The sequence below is a fragment of the Globicephala melas genome, chromosome 20, assembly GCF_963455315.2.
Source record: "Globicephala melas chromosome 20, mGloMel1.2, whole genome shotgun sequence".
Lineage (NCBI taxonomy): Eukaryota > Metazoa > Chordata > Mammalia > Artiodactyla > Delphinidae > Globicephala > Globicephala melas.
Window position 1 is genome coordinate 10952141 of NC_083333.1, and position 17116 is coordinate 10969256.

At 56.3% G+C, this 17116-nt stretch overlaps 3 protein-coding genes across 7 annotated transcripts; 2 read left to right on the forward strand and 1 right to left on the reverse strand.

Annotated features, from left to right (window-relative positions):
* Positions 1-120: 120 nt before the first annotated feature.
* SPAG7 (sperm associated antigen 7) lies at positions 121-5140 on the forward strand. The gene is made up of 7 exons (XM_030861631.3): positions 121-734; positions 3313-3380; positions 3617-3705; positions 3847-3931; positions 4182-4271; positions 4371-4527; positions 4642-5140. Exons 1-7 carry the CDS (start codon positions 650-652, stop codon positions 4749-4751), a joined length of 684 nt encoding a protein of 227 aa, XP_030717491.1. The 5' UTR covers positions 121-649; the 3' UTR covers positions 4752-5140.
* An 800-nt stretch (positions 5141-5940) lies between these two features.
* On the reverse strand, positions 5941-13282 carry ENO3 (enolase 3). 5 transcript variants are annotated; one of them, XM_030861626.3, is made up of 12 exons: positions 12467-13282; positions 10072-10158; positions 9731-9826; positions 9522-9580; positions 9281-9350; positions 8750-8883; positions 7631-7853; positions 7344-7541; positions 6941-7142; positions 6406-6514; positions 6188-6246; positions 5941-6101 (listed from the first exon to the last, which is right to left on the reverse strand). In XM_030861626.3, the coding sequence occupies exons 2-12, from the start codon at positions 10154-10156 to the stop codon at positions 6032-6034; spliced, it is 1305 nt and encodes a 434-aa protein (XP_030717486.1). In that variant the 5' UTR covers positions 10157-10158; positions 12467-13282; the 3' UTR covers positions 5941-6031. The 5 variants fall into 5 exon arrangements, with proteins under 5 accessions (XP_030717486.1, XP_060146572.1, XP_060146573.1 ...); XM_060290589.2 differs by lacking the exon at positions 12467-13282 and adding an exon at positions 12022-12336; XM_060290590.2 differs by lacking the exon at positions 12467-13282 and adding an exon at positions 12008-12089.
* A 236-nt stretch (positions 13283-13518) lies between these two features.
* Positions 13519-16443, forward strand: PFN1 (profilin 1). The gene is made up of 3 exons (XM_030861632.3): positions 13519-13827; positions 15296-15488; positions 16111-16443. The coding sequence occupies exons 1-3, from the start codon at positions 13696-13698 to the stop codon at positions 16206-16208; spliced, it is 423 nt and encodes a 140-aa protein (XP_030717492.1). The 5' UTR covers positions 13519-13695; the 3' UTR covers positions 16209-16443.
* The last annotated feature ends 673 nt before the right edge of the window (positions 16444-17116 follow it).

Below are 17116 nucleotides of genomic sequence, written 5' to 3' on the forward strand. Positions count from 1 at the left end.
ACCCACCTCGGCCCCTTCCTGACTTGCCTTATTTATTTGTTCGATGCGTCTCTGAATGTATCCGCCTCGGTCCCACCTCTGCCTTCGCTACGCGCACGCCCCTCGTGTTTCAGGGCTGACCGTGCCCCCACCCCGACTCCGCATGTCTGCGTCTGTTTCCTCCCTTTCTGGCCCCGTCTTCCCCAGTCACCCCGACCGACTCTGGCCACCAACCTCCGGGCCAAAGGGGGGTGTATATAGGAACGCGTTGCGGAGTCCCGCCCCGTCCCCGAGGGGAGGGGGCTTGTACATAATGTAACATACAGAGTATAGTGAAGAATCTATTTAAGGCGCCGCAGGGAGGCCTGCACGGCCGGGCTTGTGGCTCCAGGCGCGGCGGGTGCCTCCTGCCGGCTCCACAAGCACTTTCTACTTGTGCATGGGCTTGGTTTCTACGAATTGCCATTAAACATCGCTGCACCAGCCAGCCTCCGGCCTCTGTCTGCGGGGGGCGGGGCCTCGGCCGGCGGGAGGCTGCGGGCGCGCTGGGCAGGGATCTAAGCCGCGCCGGGGCGGGTGCGTGGTTTACCGCCTCCGACGTGTTTCCGGCCTTAAAGGCATTTTGCCCTTCCCTTTAAGACGCGCCGCCCCCCTCTCAGTCACTCCCAAGATGGCGGACCTACTGGGCTCCATCCTGAGCTCCATGGAGAAGCCACCCAGCCTCGGTGACCAGGAGACTCGGCGCAAGGCCCGAGGTGAGGATCCCAAATTCACAACCGGCTTTCTTCGCCCAGTTCTCAGGACCGCACTCCTACCCCTTTGGACGACCCCGCCTTCTCAACCTTGAAAGACCCCTCACGGGCTCCTTCAGAGACCCCCCGAGTCCCTAAAAGGGGTGCCATCCCGCCCGCTGTTCTTAGCGGACGATGATTGGCTACCTGAAGCCCAGCGCCAGGCCCCTGGCTCTTTCTACCTTGGCCTTCCGCAGTCCTTGTTTTCAATTCGCCGATGGGCCCGCCTGTCCGCCGGTGGCGTGCTCTGATTGGTAGGCTGCCTTCAACCCCACCCAACCCCTTGGTTTTCCTCGGCCCGCCTTCGGATGGGGGGGGCGAGTTCGACCGCTCGGCCCCGCCCACCTCCCGGCGCTCGAGTCCCTGAGCCTCGTCCCCTTCCGATTGGATTCAGGACACGCCCATCCGCAGTCCTTTCTCCCCTATTGGCCACCTCAACTTAAAGGTCTACCTATTAAGTTTTGTTCGACCTTCCTCTTAGCCCACCCTACCCTCAGCACCTCTAACTGGCTGCTGGGTGCTTTCGGCGCTCTTATGCCCCGCCTACTTGGGGCCGCCCTCCAACCTTTCTCTCATCTGTACCCTTAAATTCCCGAGCTCCCCGGGCGGGTCGTGAATGTTGATTGGAGGGATGAGAATGCCCCTACCCAGTCCGATTGGCCATGGTTTCCCCGCCTGTGTTCTCCGAGTAACTTCCCAGCAGGAGGCTCAAGTTGGGCTGCAAGCTTAGGGCGCGGCCCGCCGGGCGGTATAGGCCTCTCTTGCTCGCTTTGCGGAGTGTGAATGAGTCTGACAGAATGACTGACTACCTTGCGGAGGACACCGGCTCCCCACCCGTCCGAGGGAGGCCAGGGCAGCCTGGGTGCCTTCAGAGGGCTCAAGTGCTGCTTAATATCGAACTAACATCCATATTTACTGAATGGTTGCTAGGGGCCAGGGTACCCTCAAGGAGCCCACAGTCTGGAGTATCGATGAAATGCGCATTGATGAAACGATCACACAGGAGTTTAATAACCAACTTTATAAGTGCTCTGAAAGAAAAATAACTTATGAGAGGGGCTACCTAGGGGTCCTAACCTAGTCTGCAGTGAGCTGAGATGTGAAGAATAGGTAAGTCAGTAAGTGAGAGGGGAGCACAGTGCTCCAGGCAGAGATTTGAAAGCTCTGAGGAAGGAGGGAGCATAATGGGACCTGGGAACTGGAATTATTTAACACCATGACTGACTAGGTGGGTTCACCAGCGGCCGTTGACAGACTAGGAAGCTGAAGTTCAGAGTTTAGTCAGTTGCCTGCCGTTACACTGTTACTAAGTGGTGGGGTTTCAAACCCATGTGTGACTTTTAAGTCTATGTTCTTAACCATAATCTTACGCCACCTCCTCAGATGCAGAGAGATGACTCATAAGCCAGTTCGAGAACAGTCAGTGACCAATATAGGGTGTGCTGATGGTCAGAGTCCTTGAGGTGGGAGAGAGGGGAGCTCCTGAGCTGTCGGGGCCCTGGGGCCACAGAGAGTAACTGGAAGGAGATGAACAGGGTCTGTAGCTTCTGGGAGCTCACAGTGGGGTAGGGAGGACAAGAGTTACACTCTGTTAGCTCTCAGCACATGCTGTAGTGGGTGTCAGAACCGAATGTGCTTGGGCCCCAGAGGAGGAAGTGAGTAACTGACTCATGGTGGATCTCAAAGTTTGCAAGAGGAGGAAGAGCATTTCAAGCAGTAGAAACAATATGTGCAAAGACATGAAGTAATTAAGAAAATGGGAAGAGGTTCAGTGCAGCTGAAGGAATTCCAATCCTGTGGAAGAAGTGGGCCTTAAGGATATAAAGAATTTGAAATGGCGGAAGAGAGAAGAGGGGACAGTGAGACCCAAGGGTAGGGAGTTCCCTTTACAGCTCACCTCAGACACCTACACTCACAAAGGAGAAGAGTGTCAGACTGGCCATTTCAGCTTCATCTTGGCTGTAGAAGTAAAAAGTGGGGGTACGTGAGCCATGGCCGCTGGGCCTGCGCGTCCGGAACCTGTGCTCCGCAGCAGGAGAGGCCACAACAGTGAGAGGCCCATGTACCGCAAAGAAAAAAAAAAAAGTGGGGGTGTTACACAATATAGGAAGTTAAATAATTTCCCCTTCCCTATGCAGACAATGATGTGATAAGCTCCTTGAGGCCAGGGCTCGGTTTGTTCTCGTTACCACCCCAAGTGCTTTATAGTTCTTGGTGTGTCGCAGGCATTAAATAAATGTTTGTTAGTTGGTTTCCCCAGTGGGTTGGGAAATGGGGTTGAGCATGATTCTAATCTTTGTTACTCCCACTAAACTGTGAGCTCCTAAAGGGCAAAGCTATGTCTTAATCCTCTTTGTACTCCAGGTCCTAGCACAGTGCCAGGTATAGAGGAACTATCAATAAATGCTTGGCAAATAAACAGTAATCCTACCTTCCTAGCCTGACACCCTCCCAGTGGACATGAGATCCCTTTTGAAGCCCTACAAACTCTCCTCACCCATGCTTCCACCCCTGGCCTCATGCTGCCATTTCTCACCCCCAGAGCAGGCAGCCCGCCTGAAGAAACTACAGGAGCAAGAGAAACAGCAGAAAGTGGAGTTTCGTAAAAGGGTGAGAACAACTGGAGAGATCAAAGGCAGCCTCAGAAAGGACTTCCAATAAGTTAGAATTGGAAGGTTGAAGAGTCAGTGTGTTTGGAAACTGTCTTGAGAGAGGTGAAACCCAGAAGCCAGTGGCACAGCGGCTGGGAAAGGCGTGGGAGGCCAAGGCCTGTTGGCCTGGCGGGGGAGAGGGATATTTGGGTGGGGCCATCATCTCATACCTTCTTCACTTTTCCCTTTACCAAGATGGAGAAAGAGGTGTCAGATTTCATCCAAGACAGTGGGCAGATCAAGAAAAAGTTTCAGCCGATGAACAAGATAGAGAGGAGCATACTGTGAGTGTCTCTGGGCTGGGGAGGCAAGAAATGGGTGACCAAGGAGGCATGAAAGGGCCAGACAGGAGAACCCTCCAGAGGAGGACGCTGGGCCCCCTCGTGGCTCTACATAGTCTTTCCCCTTCGCTCCCCCCTTCCCAGACACGATGTGGTGGAAGTGGCTGGCCTGACATCCTTCTCCTTTGGGGAAGATGACGAATGTCGCTATGTCATGATCTTCAAAAAGGTAAAAGGGGGACCTCCCTGGTGATCCAGTGGTTAGGACTCTGAGCTTCCACTGCAGGGGGCACGGGTTCGACCCTGGTCGGGGAACTAAGATCCTGCGTGCCGCGCCGCACTGCCCCCCAGAAAAAGTAAAAGGCCTGAGTTCCCCGCTGTCTCCTCTCTCCTTTTCAGCCTGTGCCCCACGCTGGGGGAGAGGAATGAGATAAAACATGTATGTGGAACCTTGACCCCATCATCTCCTTCTTTCCCAGGAGTTTGCACCCTCCGATGAAGAGCTGGACTCCTACCGTCGTGGCGAGGAGTGGGACCCCCAGAAGGCTGAGGAGAAACGGAGGCTGAAGGTGAGTTATGCCTGGCAGTCCCTGGGGCCCTGCAGCCCCCCAGCTGGGAGGGGTTGGGGTCAGGCCCTGAGCTCTGGTGCCCCACCTTGGCACCCCTAGGAGCTGGCCCAGCGGCAGGAGGAGGAGGCAGCCCGGCAGGGACCTGTGGTGGTGAGCCCTGCCAGCGACTACAAGGACAAGTACAGCCACCTCATTGGGAAGGGGGCAGCCAAGGATGCGGCCCACATGCTGCAGGCCAACAAGACCTACGGCTGTGGTGAGGCCGCAGTGGGGGCTGGGAGGGCAGGGCAGAGGAGCACTGGATGGGGGGAGGGGAGGGAGGCTGAGGCACAGGGCTCCTAGGCCCTCCCACCCTCCCCTCTGCCCCCAGTGCCTGTGGCCAACAAGAGGGACACACGCTCCATTGAAGAGGCCATGAATGAGATCCGGGCCAAGAAGCGTCTGCGGCAGAGCGGGGAAGAGTTGCCACCTACCTCCTAGACACCCCAGCTCCCTGGGGCAGGGCAGAGGGCAGGGAGGGACGAGGCTGCTGCTATTAGAACCCATCCTGGAGCCCCACCTCTGAAGCACCTCCTAACAGCTGTCACTCAGGCTGGGGGAAGCAGGTGTTTGATTTGTCACTGTTGGAGCTTGGATGTGTGTGTGTGTGTGTGTGTGTGTGTGTGTGTGTGTGTGTGTGTGTGTGTGTGTGTGTGTGTGTGTGTGTGTGTGTGTGTGTGTGTGTGTGTGTGTGTGTGTGTGTGTGCGCGCGCGTGTGCGCGTGAATGTACAGGTGGGTATTTAATCTGTATTATTCTCTGTTCTCCCTGGAATTTTCTTCCCCATGGGGCTGGGGTTACTTTACATTCAGTAAACACTGTTTGACCCAATGTCTTGGTTTGTTTGAACAGAGAAAGGTGGGTTCTAGAGAGGAAGAGAAACAATTATAGATTGAACAGTATAAGATTGTTTTTGTAGGCCAAAGATGGCGAAATATTGGCACTTTTGTAGAAATTTATGAGATAGTATTTTAAGAGCACAGTCACTACAGCCAAATGGCCTAGGTTTGGATCCTGGCTCTGCCACTTACTGTTACCTTGGTTAAAGTATTTTACCTTTTCGTGCCTCAGTTTCCTCACCAGTAAAATGGGGATAATAATGGTAACTATCTGATAGGACTGTTTCAAAGATTACATAGGCCGGTATATGTCAAATATTTAGAATAGTTTCACATCCTCCAAGCTCCATGGAAATGGTAGCTGCTCTGGTTACACTCTCATCCTCACCAAGCTCTTCGATTTCATAAGGATGAGCACTCAGACTTAACACTGCAGTGGCCTCTGCAGACCGTGCACTTCAACTTATGGGCAGGTCTGATCCAGCTTCCCCCTCATGGTGATGTCAGGCCTTGGCCCCCCACCCTGCTCCCCTTCTCTGGAGCTGGTTCAGTGTTCTGTCAGTTCCTCTTCAGCTGCATTTCACATAATACACCTGCTTCCCCCAGCCTCCTTCCATATTGTGAGCTTTGTGGTTCTAGATCCAGCCCAACTTTCTCTCTGGCCAGTCCCTCACTTCCTCCTTGTCCCAGCAGGTTCCATGTCCGTTTTCCCTTCCTGCCCCTACTTCTTCACCTCCTGTCTCATCCAGCCCAGAGACCAGCGTCTCCTCCCTCCCTCCGACAAACGAGCAGGCCACTGCCTTGGTTGGCACCAGTGTTTATTTCAGGAGGAAGGGCTTGAAGGCCTAGATCTGTCCCGTGGAACCCTGGGGCCTCCAGCTTCTCACTTGGCCTTTGGGTTACGGAACTTGTGTCCAGCAAAAACAGCCTTGTCCCCGAGAGCCTCCTCAATCCTGGAAAGCAGACAAAGTCAGGGCTGTGATATTCCAACCCAAGAGCCCTCAGCTCCTTACACCCAGACCTACTGCACCCACTGTACCTCATGAGCTGATTGTATTTGGCCAGACGCTCTGAGCGGCAGGGGGCACCAGTCTTGATCTGAAGAGGGAAGAGGAATTCCAGGAGTTGCGTGAGACCAGGGACGAGGGATTGGGCCTGGCCCTGAGGGAGCAGCCTGTGGTGGCATGCAACTCCAGGGCAGGAGGCCAGAGATCCCAAGAAAACTCAGTCAGTCGGCAGAGGGGGGGCCACGAGTACCTGTCCCGTGCAGAGCCCAACCACGAGGTCAGCGATGAACGTGTCCTCGGTTTCCCCAGAGCGGTGGCTCACCATCACCCCCCAGCCGTTAGACTGAGCCAGTTTGCAGCTAGGTGGAGAGGACACTCAATAAGGTCCGGTGGGACCTCCTCAGTGGGAAAGCCAGGCGCTAGGTGGGGCTTTTCCCTTCTGTTTTGGGGAGTGGGAGATTTGAGGGGAGGGTGATGACTAAGTTCTTTGGGAAGCAGGAGAGAAGGGGAGATTCTTGATCTTGAATTTGGGCTCCTGAATGCTGGTGGGAAGAAGCAGAATCTGGGAGACAGGGATGGCATAGGGTCGGGGTGGGGATGAGGCATGGCAAGGCAACAATGGCAAAGCTCTTGGGGTGAGGTCAAGAGTTAAAGCCTTGAGGTCGAAAGGGTGGGGTGGGTCAGGAGCCAAGGGGAAGTCAGACTTGGAGTTAGTGGGCAATACTGTAGCTGGACTGGGTATGGGTGGAGGGAGGCCATGACGCCCCAGGGCCAGAGGCACTCACGCCTGGATGGATTCGGTCACTGAGCCGATCTGGTTGACCTTCAGCAGCAGGCAGTTGCAGGCCTTCTTCTCAATGGCCTGGCTAATCCTCTTGGGGTTGGTGACTGTGAGGTCATCCCCCACGATCTGGATGTTGACCCCCGAGAGGAATGAGGTCCAGGTAGCCCAGTCATCCTGGTCAAAAGGGTCCTCGATGGAGACCACTGGTGGGAAAGGGGAGCAGATTCAGGTTAAAGGTCAGAAGGGCCTCACAGGGGAGTGACAGGTCAGAAGAGTTTGGGTGGAGATTGCAATGGCACTAAGGATCGGAAAGACTGAGTTGGTGGCAGTGGAGATGCCGAAGCCAGTGTGTAGGGCAGCTGCTGGAGACTCAAGCAGGAGCGATGGAACACCCAGGGTCTCACCAGGATAGTTCTTGATGAAGCTTTTATACAGCTCCCCCAGCTTCTCCCCAGTGATGTGCCGTGCGGGGTCATCAGGTGACTTGAAGTCAAGATCATACTTTCCGTGGCGATAGAACTCAGACGCCGCCACATCCATGCCAATCACCACCTTGTCGGGGTAACCAGCCGCCTGGATGGCGGTCTTCAGCAGCTCCAGGGCTGGGGGAGGGAAAGAGGACCTGAGGCTCCGGTGCACCCCGTCTCCATGGGGACCCAGGGGTTCTGCACCTCCGAGTGCTCACACTGACCTTCATTGTTCTCCAGGATGTTGGGTGCAAAGCCGCCCTCATCACCCACATTGGTGGCGTCCTTCCCATACTTGGCCTTGATGACCCCCTTGAGGTGGTGGTAGACCTCGGCACCGATGCGCATGGCTTCCCTGAAGGATCGGGCTCCCACGGGCAGGATCATGAACTCCTGCATGGCCAGCTTGTTTCCAGCATGGGAGCCCCCGTTGATCACATTGAAGGCCTGAGATGGGGAGAGGGTGCTTAGACCTGGGCATCGATGTGGAATCTTGGATCCCCTACTTACTGAATGGTCTAGGATGAATAATTTTACTCCTCAGAGACTCCTTCCTCATTTCCATAGCATGGGGACACCACCTGCTTACCTGCAGGATCTTATGTGTTAAATTAGAGCAACTGGATGTAAAGTTCTTCGCCTGTGCCTGGTGTGGCAGCTAACGCTGATATGGCATATGGCACTTATTACAGGCCAGGCACTGCTCTAAGTGCTTTACGTATATTTTATTGGCTCATTTCATTCTCAAAACTACCCTGTAACTAGGTACAATTTATTATCCCTCACTTTACAGCCAAGGAAACTGAGGCACAGAGAGATTAAATAAACTTGCCTAAAATCACACAACTAGTAAAGGGACAAAACCAGCATTCGAACCCAGCAGCTTGTCTCCAGAGCTCAGGCTCTTATACAATCTAGCCAGTAAGTAACAATAAATGGTAACATTATTATTGCAATGAAATTCAAAGGATTTCCATAAACAGCAAATTTGGTTTGATAAGTATTAAAGAAGATACAAAAATAAAATGCCAAGATCTTTGCCATGAAGAAGCTCTCGATCTGATTTGAGGTTGGGGCACAGGGCAGAATGAGAAATTGGAGTTACTGAGCCTGGGATTGGAATGTGAAGGAACCCGGTTACATCAAGGGAAAGAGGCAGAGAGAGGTTAAAGGGAAGGTTTGGATTGTGGGAAAGGGGGAGGGCTGGACCGCAGCAGGAGAGGTTCCATTTCAGAAAACCATTTCTTTGGAGCTGGGTCTGAAAGGTGGACTTGCCACGGGCTGCTTATGCCCTCCCTGCTGGGTGGGGTCACCGTGGGATGCGGCAGGGCAGCTGCACTCACAGGGACCGGGAGGATCAGGTCTGGGTTCCCGGCGAGATCTGCAATGTGTCGGTAGAGTGGGACCCCCTTCTCAGCTGCTCCGGCCTTGCACACGGCCAGGGACACACCCAGGATGGCATTGGCCCCAAACTTGGCTGGAGGACGCAAGTACAAAGAAAGTGTGAGAGCGCCTCACACAGGGTTTAGGGTCAGCTCCTAGAACATCCCTTCTGGTCACCCCAGAAAGAATCCAGAACTCCAAACCACTGGGCACTGAGTTTGTTAACAGATCTCTCCCCAACAGCCTGAGGTGCTCTGGGAACACCCAGCCCAGGGGAATGTGTCGGCTTCACGGCTGTGTCCACAGCCTGGCCCAAGCCTCGCACAGGGCAGGCATCAGGAAATGCCTGTGCGATGAATACAAATCCAGCCAGTTACAGTGTGCCCCAAAATGCGAGACACAGAAATAATCCTAACCAGACCTCAGTCCGCGGTCTCTCCCCCGCCCCTCCCACAGCCCATCCCATCCCCTGTCCCTAGCCCTTCACTCACACTTATTCTCTGTCCCATCCAGCTCAATCATAAATTTGTCAACTTTTTCTTGATCCACCACGCTTAGTTTCTGGAAGGGCAGGTTTGAGGAGGGGAGAACAGAGGTTAGATTTCTCAGGAGTCAGGGCATGTGCTGGAGGAAAGAGAAGTGCAGGTATTTGGGGCAGATGGGATGGTTGGCCAAGCCTGAGCTGCTTGGGACTAGGTAGCAGGTGAGGGGGAGAGAGGGTCCTCCACTTGCCTTTTCCAGCAGTGCGGGGCCTAGAGTCTTATTGATGTGTTCCACGGCCTTCAGGACCCCTAGAGGCCGAAGCAGGGGGTTCAGATCTTCTATTCAATTAGGTCTCTTCCCGTGGCCCCCAGCTCCTCAAGAGCTTTGGGTTCCCGTCCTCTACCCTGTGCAGACATCGCATACCACGTCCTGAAACCACCCCCTTGGTCTTTCCTCACCTTTCCCCAGGTAGCGAGATTTGTCTCCATCTCTTAGTTCCAGAGCTTCATAGATACCTGTGGAAGCTCCACTGGGCACAGCTGCTCGGAATCGGCCTGAGGTGGGAGGAATTGGAAGATCACAGAGAGTCAGTCCCATTCACCCCCCCAAAGGACAGATTGTCTCCTCTCTGAGCCCAGGGACAGGAGGCAGCGTAGAGAGACTCGTGCTGCTCCCTGCTGGGGAGCAGGCTGGGAGAGGGGATCCCAGAGAAAGGAGTGGATGTGGCATAGAGTTGGGGGGCAAAGGCAGATGGAGTTGGGGTCTTCCCAGGTAAACCCATTCAATGGGCCTGTGTTACCCTTGGCCGTGTGCAGGTCCACCTCCACTGTGGGGTTGCCCCTGGAGTCCAGGATTTCTCGGGCAAAGATTTTCTGCATGGCCATGGCTGCAGGGCGAGAGGTGTGAGTGAGTGCGGACCGTTGACCCCTTAAGAAACCCGAAATCCCTTGCCCTTTAAGAGTCTTCCTGCCCCAAGAAGGCAGGTGCTGGAGCTAAAAATATCCCACAAAAAGGTCACAGACCAAAGTGGCAGGCGCAGCCCCTCCCCCACTCAGAACAGCTCCCATTCCACTCTCCCGTCTTAAGAATCTGGAGGCCTCTCTTAAAACTCCACTACTTGCTCAACCCCACCTCCTGCAAAGCTGCACTTCTGCCTTCTCCCTCCACCCTCTGGCCAAGTACTCTGTTCTCCACGGATTCCTAGCCCTCGGATGCTCTCCTGTTAGTCTACCTCATTTTCCTGCTCCTCAGCCTTCTCCAAATCCTCAGGGGCCCCAGATTCCCCCACCTGGCTCCAACTGTAACCACGCTTCTCCATCGTCTCTGCCTGCCTCTCTTCACAGTCTCGTTTGTTTCCCTGTCCTTGGGCACCCCCATCCTGCTTGCTCCAACCCCTCCAGGCTTCTCAAGCACCCCCAGTCCCAGAAGGAAAAGAATGCTGACATTTCCCCCCCTTCTCCAAGCGGCAGCACCCTCACCTTTTACCACCCCTATCCCCCGGGACTGAAAGATTCACCAGACCTGGGATTTCTTCGCTGGGCTCCTGAGTCTAGGTGGCAGCTGGGACAGTGTCAGCTCACCCCCTCTCAGGCTGGGCATTTATCCTCCAGCCACCCTGTACCCCAGCCAGCCCCGCCTCTCACCCTCTCCATCTTCCCCCTCCAGCCCAGCTGGCAGCCAAGTGCCCACTATAGCCTAAAACAGAAGCCTTTGGCCCTAGACACCTGCCCCCTTCCCAAAAGATCAATGACTACCCCCTCCTTTCTGTTCCCCAATAAAAGTCCTTATTTTTAATTCCACTCCTGGGTAGAAACAGGGGAGGGGCTTCAGAGTGGGGGGGGTTCTCCTCTTCCCAGGATTATATTCCTCTTTTGCAAAGGTTAAAGAGGAACTAGTGCCCTTTAGGAAAGGCCAGGGGTAACCTGAGTCCTGCAGGACTGGGGAGGGGGCCTGGAAGAGGGGCTGCAGGAACGACATCCACACGTGCACAGCTCACTTGGAGGGCGGGGGGCTGCCTCTGTCCTCAATGGGGGCAGGGGCAGGGGGTTCTGGGCAAGCTCTGAGCTCTAAAATTGAACTCCCCACTCAGAAGGTGAGAGAGTCTCACCTCTCAGGGTCCCCATTGCGGCATCCCTCGGCTCCACCCCACCCTACCCTCTCTCGGCCAGCAAGGGCAGTGGGGGAAGGGACAGGCTGACGAATTTAGACAGGCCCTCAGAGTTGGCGCGACGCCCTACTGATAGCGCTAGGACAGCACTTATCGCCCTGCGTGGAGAGTCAGGAGCCCTTTCCCCACCGACCGCGGGCGCTTCAGGTCGTGATCCCAGCCCATCAGTGAACGATGCTGAATCAAAAGTGAAAAAAATGAATGGACGAGAGGAGGGGGTGGCCCTTTCCGAGCGTCTGACCGCCGGGGGCCAGTCAGGTGGTCGGCTAGCAGCATTGAAGGGAAATGCGTCTCTGCACTCGGTGACTCTCTCCGCCTCGGCGGGCCTGGCGGGAGTGAGGTCTGCCCCGACTTTGGCTGCAGCCCTTGCCGGGAGCTGAGGGTACGTCCGGGCTCCGGCCGGCCGGCCGGCCGGCGAACGACGGTCATCGGCTTCCCTGCTCGTCGCCCCCGACTCGGAAGACCTTCCCGCCGGCGCCGCCCCGGCGCCCAGTGACTCAGCCCCGGGCTCTCTCCCGAGCTCCCCTCCCCGCCCTGCCTGCCCCACGGTGTGTCTCCCAGCCCCCACCTCAGGATCCCTACCCTCGGTCTTCCATCTCGCCTTCCCCCCCCTTATCTCTGGCCGCTCCCTCTCCGGAGATTTCCACCCTGGGGAAGGGGGTGCGGCAGGCCAAGGGTCAGGAGACGGCGGGGGGGGGGGAGCGCCGCCACGTGCCCGCATGAGGCCCCGCCCGAGCCGCCCAGTGACTCAGCCACCGCGGCTGTCGAGGAACACGGGTTCGGGGAGCGTGGATGCCCCTGGGGTTCGGAGTGGCCGCGAGGGCACCACGTCCGCTGGCGAGGACCCGAGAGGAGCAGAGCCCCTTCCCGCCCGGGAGGCGCCCCTCCCCCGAGGGACCGGAAGTGGCCAAGCCCCTCAGCTGCCCGGGCGGCCAGCAAGGGCTAGTTCACCTAAGCAGGCCGCCGGGTCCTGCCCCACCCTCTTCCCGGTGGGCGGTGAGTGAACTAATCGCACACAAGTTCTTACCATAAGTTTTACTGAAAAAGGAGAAAAAACTTAACGGGCTAACGTAGAAGGGACTTTCCCCTTCTTGAAAAAGTTGCAATCTTGAAACCGCTTAGTATTCTTCCGCCTTGAAAAATAAGCCCGCCCGTCTCGCCCCACGGTCGCTCCGTGACCTCTGCAGAGACGGGCCAAGGGGCACGGCCGGTGACCCAAACTGCTGACCGGGGGACGGGCGGAGCTGTGACGTGGGGGTGAGGCCTGAGGCTGGAGTTGATCCAGCGCGAGGGATAATCCCCTGGAGTCGAGGTGGGCTCCAGCCAGTGCCACTTGTGCCGACCGGGTAGATGCTGGGGACAGAAGTGTCCCTGGTGGATGCCTTCAACTCTGAAAACGGCCGGGGTATTTTGCCAGATTTCCCTTTACTCCCTTATTTCTTGAATAAATAAAATCAAGGGGGGGGGGCAGAAGCGGTAATGCGCACGCCTCGCCCCCGCCCCTTCCGCCCGGCGGGAGACACGTCCCCGGCCGGCCTTCCTTCGCAGGGGGCCCAAATCCGTCCCGCCCGGTGCGCCCGGGCGTGCGCCCGCGAAGCCAGCCGCCAACCCTAACCGCGCCACGCGCTTTCCCTCCCGGCCCGGGCGCAGGCGCGGGCGCAGGCGCCGCCGCCGCCCGCCGTTCCTTTCCCCCAACACCCCCCCCCGGCAGAGGTGGGGGAAGGGGGAGTCATTCCGTTTAACCCTGAGTTACCCGAACCCTCTTTAATTTGCTAAATTTGCAGTTTGCTAATTCTTTCTCTTTTCACTTTCCTTCCTCCCTCTGGCTCACTCCCTTTCCGTACACCGAAGTCTGACTGATATTCTATGCGAAGTGGAGGGAGCCCTAACCCTAACCCACCCCCGTCCCCCCATCCTTTTTGCGTCGCTTTCCATTGAACTCTGCAAATTTTGCAGTAGGGGGAGGGATTTTTAAAATTGCACTTGCAAAGTTCGCTATCTGGGCAGGCGAGGAGAGAGAGGGAGGGAATGGGGAGCAGGCCCCGCCCCCACCGCCCTTTGCAAATAAAAATCTAGGGGGGGTGGGGAGGAGCAGGAAGTGGCGGTGCGAGGGCTGATGCACTGCTAGCAGAGCCGCGGTCCGGACAGCAGCGCGTGCCCCAAGCTCTCCGCCTTCCCCCGCCCGCCAGCCCGAGGCAGCCCGAGTCCAGCCCGTGGCCCCAGCAGCAGCCCCGAGAGCACCCCAGTAGCAGCGCCATGGCCGGCTGGAACGCCTACATCGAAAACCTCATGGCGGACGGGGTGTGTCAGGACGCGGCCATCGTGGGCTATAAGGACTCGCCCTCCGTCTGGGCCGCCGTCCCCGGGAAGACCTTCGTCAACATCACGGTACTGCGAGGCCTGCGCGGAGACTGGCCGGGCTTGCACCCTGAGGGAGGGACTTGGGTAGTGGCGGGCGCGGTCTGGGGAGGGCAGCGAAAGGCCGTGACCCGGTCCTTGCCCTGGAGGTGGCGCGAATGGCGGCTGCACGTGAGCGGGTCCCTCCGTGGCCTCCTGAGTCCTACGCCCCGGGCGGAGGCGCCCAGCCAGCCCGCCGCTCCGCTTTCCGCGACGGGGCGTTACATCCGGGACACAGGGCGGGGAGGGGCGCACCGCCCGGTGCGGCGGCCCACTTCCGCCTCCTCCAGGGTGGGTCGGGCACGCACCGCAATTTCCGCTCGGGACTGTGATTGAGAAGGGACTTGGGGACCCCTGGACCCCCTAGCTCTACTTCCAGCCGCCAGCTCGCGCCCCCTCCACCATTGTTCCTTCTTCTGGGGGAGGGAGCCCCAGTCGCATGGCCTGGGTCCCATGCCCGTCCTCCGTGAGCTCCCTGCCCCTCCCAACTCCGTAAGAGAGGGCTAGGCCGCCACACGACCTCCCCCCACCCCAAGTCGGCACGTTGGACTCAACATGCCTGTGAGGCCAGCCCCGGAAGTCTCCTCGCCCTCCTTTCCCGCCATCCGGCGGGGCCTGGAGCAGGGGAACTTTGTGAGAAGTTCTAGGACAGTATATAAGTGAAGCAATAAGGGACGACTACTGCTGTCCCCATCACCACCTCCTCTGTCCACACTGCCCGGAAGTGGGGAGGGGAGCGGAAGTTCGAAATGGGGGGGAAGGGGATTTCCGGGCGGGAGGGGACCGGATGTGGGGATTTGGGGTGTTAAGGGGGAGGGGGAGATACGTTCCCTGGGGTATCTAGACCCGAGGGCTGGCTTGCCGGGTCTAGTCCCAGGGCACCTCCAAAAGTTTTTCAACTTTCCCGGAAAGCCCCCAGGCATCTGCTTCCTCATCTTAGAGCATAAATACCTGGATCTAAACTCTAGGTTACTTGGAGACCCAGGCGTCCGGGCCCCTAACAACTCCTGCAGAACCTTTGACCAAATAAGGGCAAAGTTGCTTCGCCTGCTTTGCCCGCCCCCTCCCTTTCCCTCTTCGCTTCTGCTTTTCCTGAAGGAGTTATGAGCATCCAAAGGCTCCCCACTCCATTCCACTTCATTCTCTTAACTGCTTTTTGGCCCCCTTTATTTCCCGGGTTTGCTTTCCTTATTAAACAACATCTAAGCCTTCAGAGGAATATGTTGTCCCTTCTTATTACCGTTCTCTAGGTTTGAAGATCATGATATTTTTGTGTACTAACTTCCAACAGTCCTGAGTCTCTCCAGTTTCACGGATGTGTACAAAGCACATAACATACACATCTCCCCCCAAGGGGGTTTAGCTTCCCGGAGAAATGGAAGGCAGGTGGGTCCTTGGAGAAGAAGGTGGGAACCTTGGTGTACTGACTAACTTGATGGGTGCTTGATTCCCCTTCCAGCCAGCTGAGGTTGGTACCCTGGTTGGCAAAGACCGGTCAAGTTTTTTCGTGAATGGGCTAACGCTTGGGGGCCAGAAATGTTCTGTGATCCGGGACTCACTGATGCAGGAAGGGGAATTTACCATGGATCTTCGTACCAAGAGCACCTCCGGAGCCCCCACCTTCAATATCACTGTCACCCTGACTTCCAAGAGTGAGTTTGAGTCTTACCCTTTCTCTAGCTCCAAAATCTCTAATATACTTCCATCTATTAATTTTTTGGGTTCTTCTGTGTGGATCACCCAGTATGAAGGGACCAGACCAGGTTTCTACTCCCAGCCTGCTGGATGCTGGGACATTGGATTGTCCCTTCAGTTCTCAGTTCCTCATCTTACAATGTAAAGAAGTTGAACTGTATTACCTCTTAAGTTCCTTCTTGCCTTGAGCCTTTTCACATGAGAAACTTCTTATTTTCTTGGAGGAGGTAGGCTGTTAGTCATAAGCCAGCACTTAGCTCTTGTGTTTTGAGCTCTTTTCTTAAAACTTGGAGGTGGCAGGCTCATCCACAGCCGTTTCTAGCCTGAACACAGGAGTCAACACATTGTCCACAAGCCTTTAACCCCTAAATTTTACTGTGTTCCTTTCCAGCCTTTAAGCTTGATTTTCCTCTTTTGAAAAGCCCTATTGTTTCAGGGTGACTGACAGCCTGCCTGTGTGTGGGGGGGTTGGGAGAGATGAGGTTGGGTTACAGCCCCCAGGGCTGGACAGCTGCTGAACAGCTGGCCGGGGGTGGGATTGTGACACCTGGGTCCTAGCCTCCTTTCTCTTTCCTCCAGCGCTAGTCCTGCTGATGGGCAAAGAAGGTATCCACGGTGGTACGATCAACAAGAAATGTCATGAAATGGCCTCCCACCTGCGGCGTTCCCAGTACTGACCTCGTCTGTCACTCCCCACTGCTTTTGCACCCCTCTCCTTCCCACACACACATACACCATTTTTATTTTTTGGGCCATTACCCCCACACCCCTTATTGCTGCCAAAACCACATGGGCTGGGGGCCTGGGCTGGATGGACAGACGCCCTTCCCCCAACCCATACCCCTCCTGTGTGTGGTTGGAAAACTTTTTTTTTTGTTTTTTTTTCCTGAATAAAAAAGATTATACTGAAAAGGTGCTGTGTGGTTTTAGCCTGGGTGTCAGGATGGAGGACAGCCACTGTGATCTGCCTCCATCCTTGCTTGGGGTCAGAAGCAGCAGAAGGGTTGAGGCACTACAAAGTCTAGGGTTTTGAGCTTGCTTTCATGTCCAGGATTAAAACCTGCTTCAGGCCTACCTGGCCAGGTGGGCCAGCCCTACCTAGGTCCTCAGTGTGCTAACTGAATTGGTGGATAATGGAATAGAGCCATCCAGACCAAGAGAATGGGTCCAGGCCTGCGGGCAAGGCAGAGGCCAGTTGAGTCATCCTCACACGTGGGTGGGGCTCCCCTTCTCAGAGTCACAACAGATACCTATTGGGGCTGCCCTTAAGACTACAGGTTAGGGCTTCCCTGGTGGCGCAGTGGTTGGGAGTCCGCCTGCCGATGCAGGGGACACGGGTTCGTGCCCCGGTCCGGGAGGGTCCCACATGCCACAGAGCGGCTGGGCCCGTGAGCCATGGTCACTGAGCCTGCGCTCCGCAACGGGAGAGGCCACAACAGCGAGAGAGGCTGGCATACGGCAAAAAAAGAAAAAACAAAAAACTACAGGTTAGCCTCCCAGCACTCCCTTGCCCATGTATGGCAGAAAGGGGCAATACCCCAAAAGGATAAGAAATTTACCTGTGTGAGAATGATCTCACCCTTAG

Excerpts from the sequence above, each read along its gene's own strand:
- PFN1 (XM_030861632.3), top strand. The coding sequence starts at position 13,696 with ATGGCCGGCTGGAACGCCTACATCGAAAACCTCATGGCGGACGGGGTG. Across the intron at positions 13,828-15,295 it reads AGACCTTCGTCAACATCACG|CCAGCTGAGGTTGGTACCCT; the intron begins GTACTGCGAGGC and ends TTCCCCTTCCAG. Across the intron at positions 15,489-16,110 it reads TGTCACCCTGACTTCCAAGA|CGCTAGTCCTGCTGATGGGC; the intron begins GTGAGTTTGAGT and ends TCTTTCCTCCAG.
- SPAG7 (XM_030861631.3), top strand. The coding sequence starts at position 650 with ATGGCGGACCTACTGGGCTCCATCCTGAGCTCCATGGAGAAGCCACCC. Across the intron at positions 3,381-3,616 it reads AAGTGGAGTTTCGTAAAAGG|ATGGAGAAAGAGGTGTCAGA; the intron begins GTGAGAACAACT and ends CCCTTTACCAAG. Across the intron at positions 4,272-4,370 it reads AGGAGAAACGGAGGCTGAAG|GAGCTGGCCCAGCGGCAGGA; the intron begins GTGAGTTATGCC and ends TGGCACCCCTAG.
- ENO3 (XM_060290589.2), bottom strand. The coding sequence starts at position 12,160 with ATGCGGGCACGTGGCGGCGCTCCCCCCCCCCCGCCGTCTCCTGACCCT. Across the intron at positions 8,884-9,280 it reads GGATGGGACAGAGAATAAGT|CCAAGTTTGGGGCCAATGCC; the intron begins GTGAGTGAAGGG and ends TGCGTCCTCCAG. Across the intron at positions 6,515-6,940 it reads GTGACCGAATCCATCCAGGC|CTGCAAACTGGCTCAGTCTA; the intron begins GTGAGTGCCTCT and ends CTCTCCACCTAG.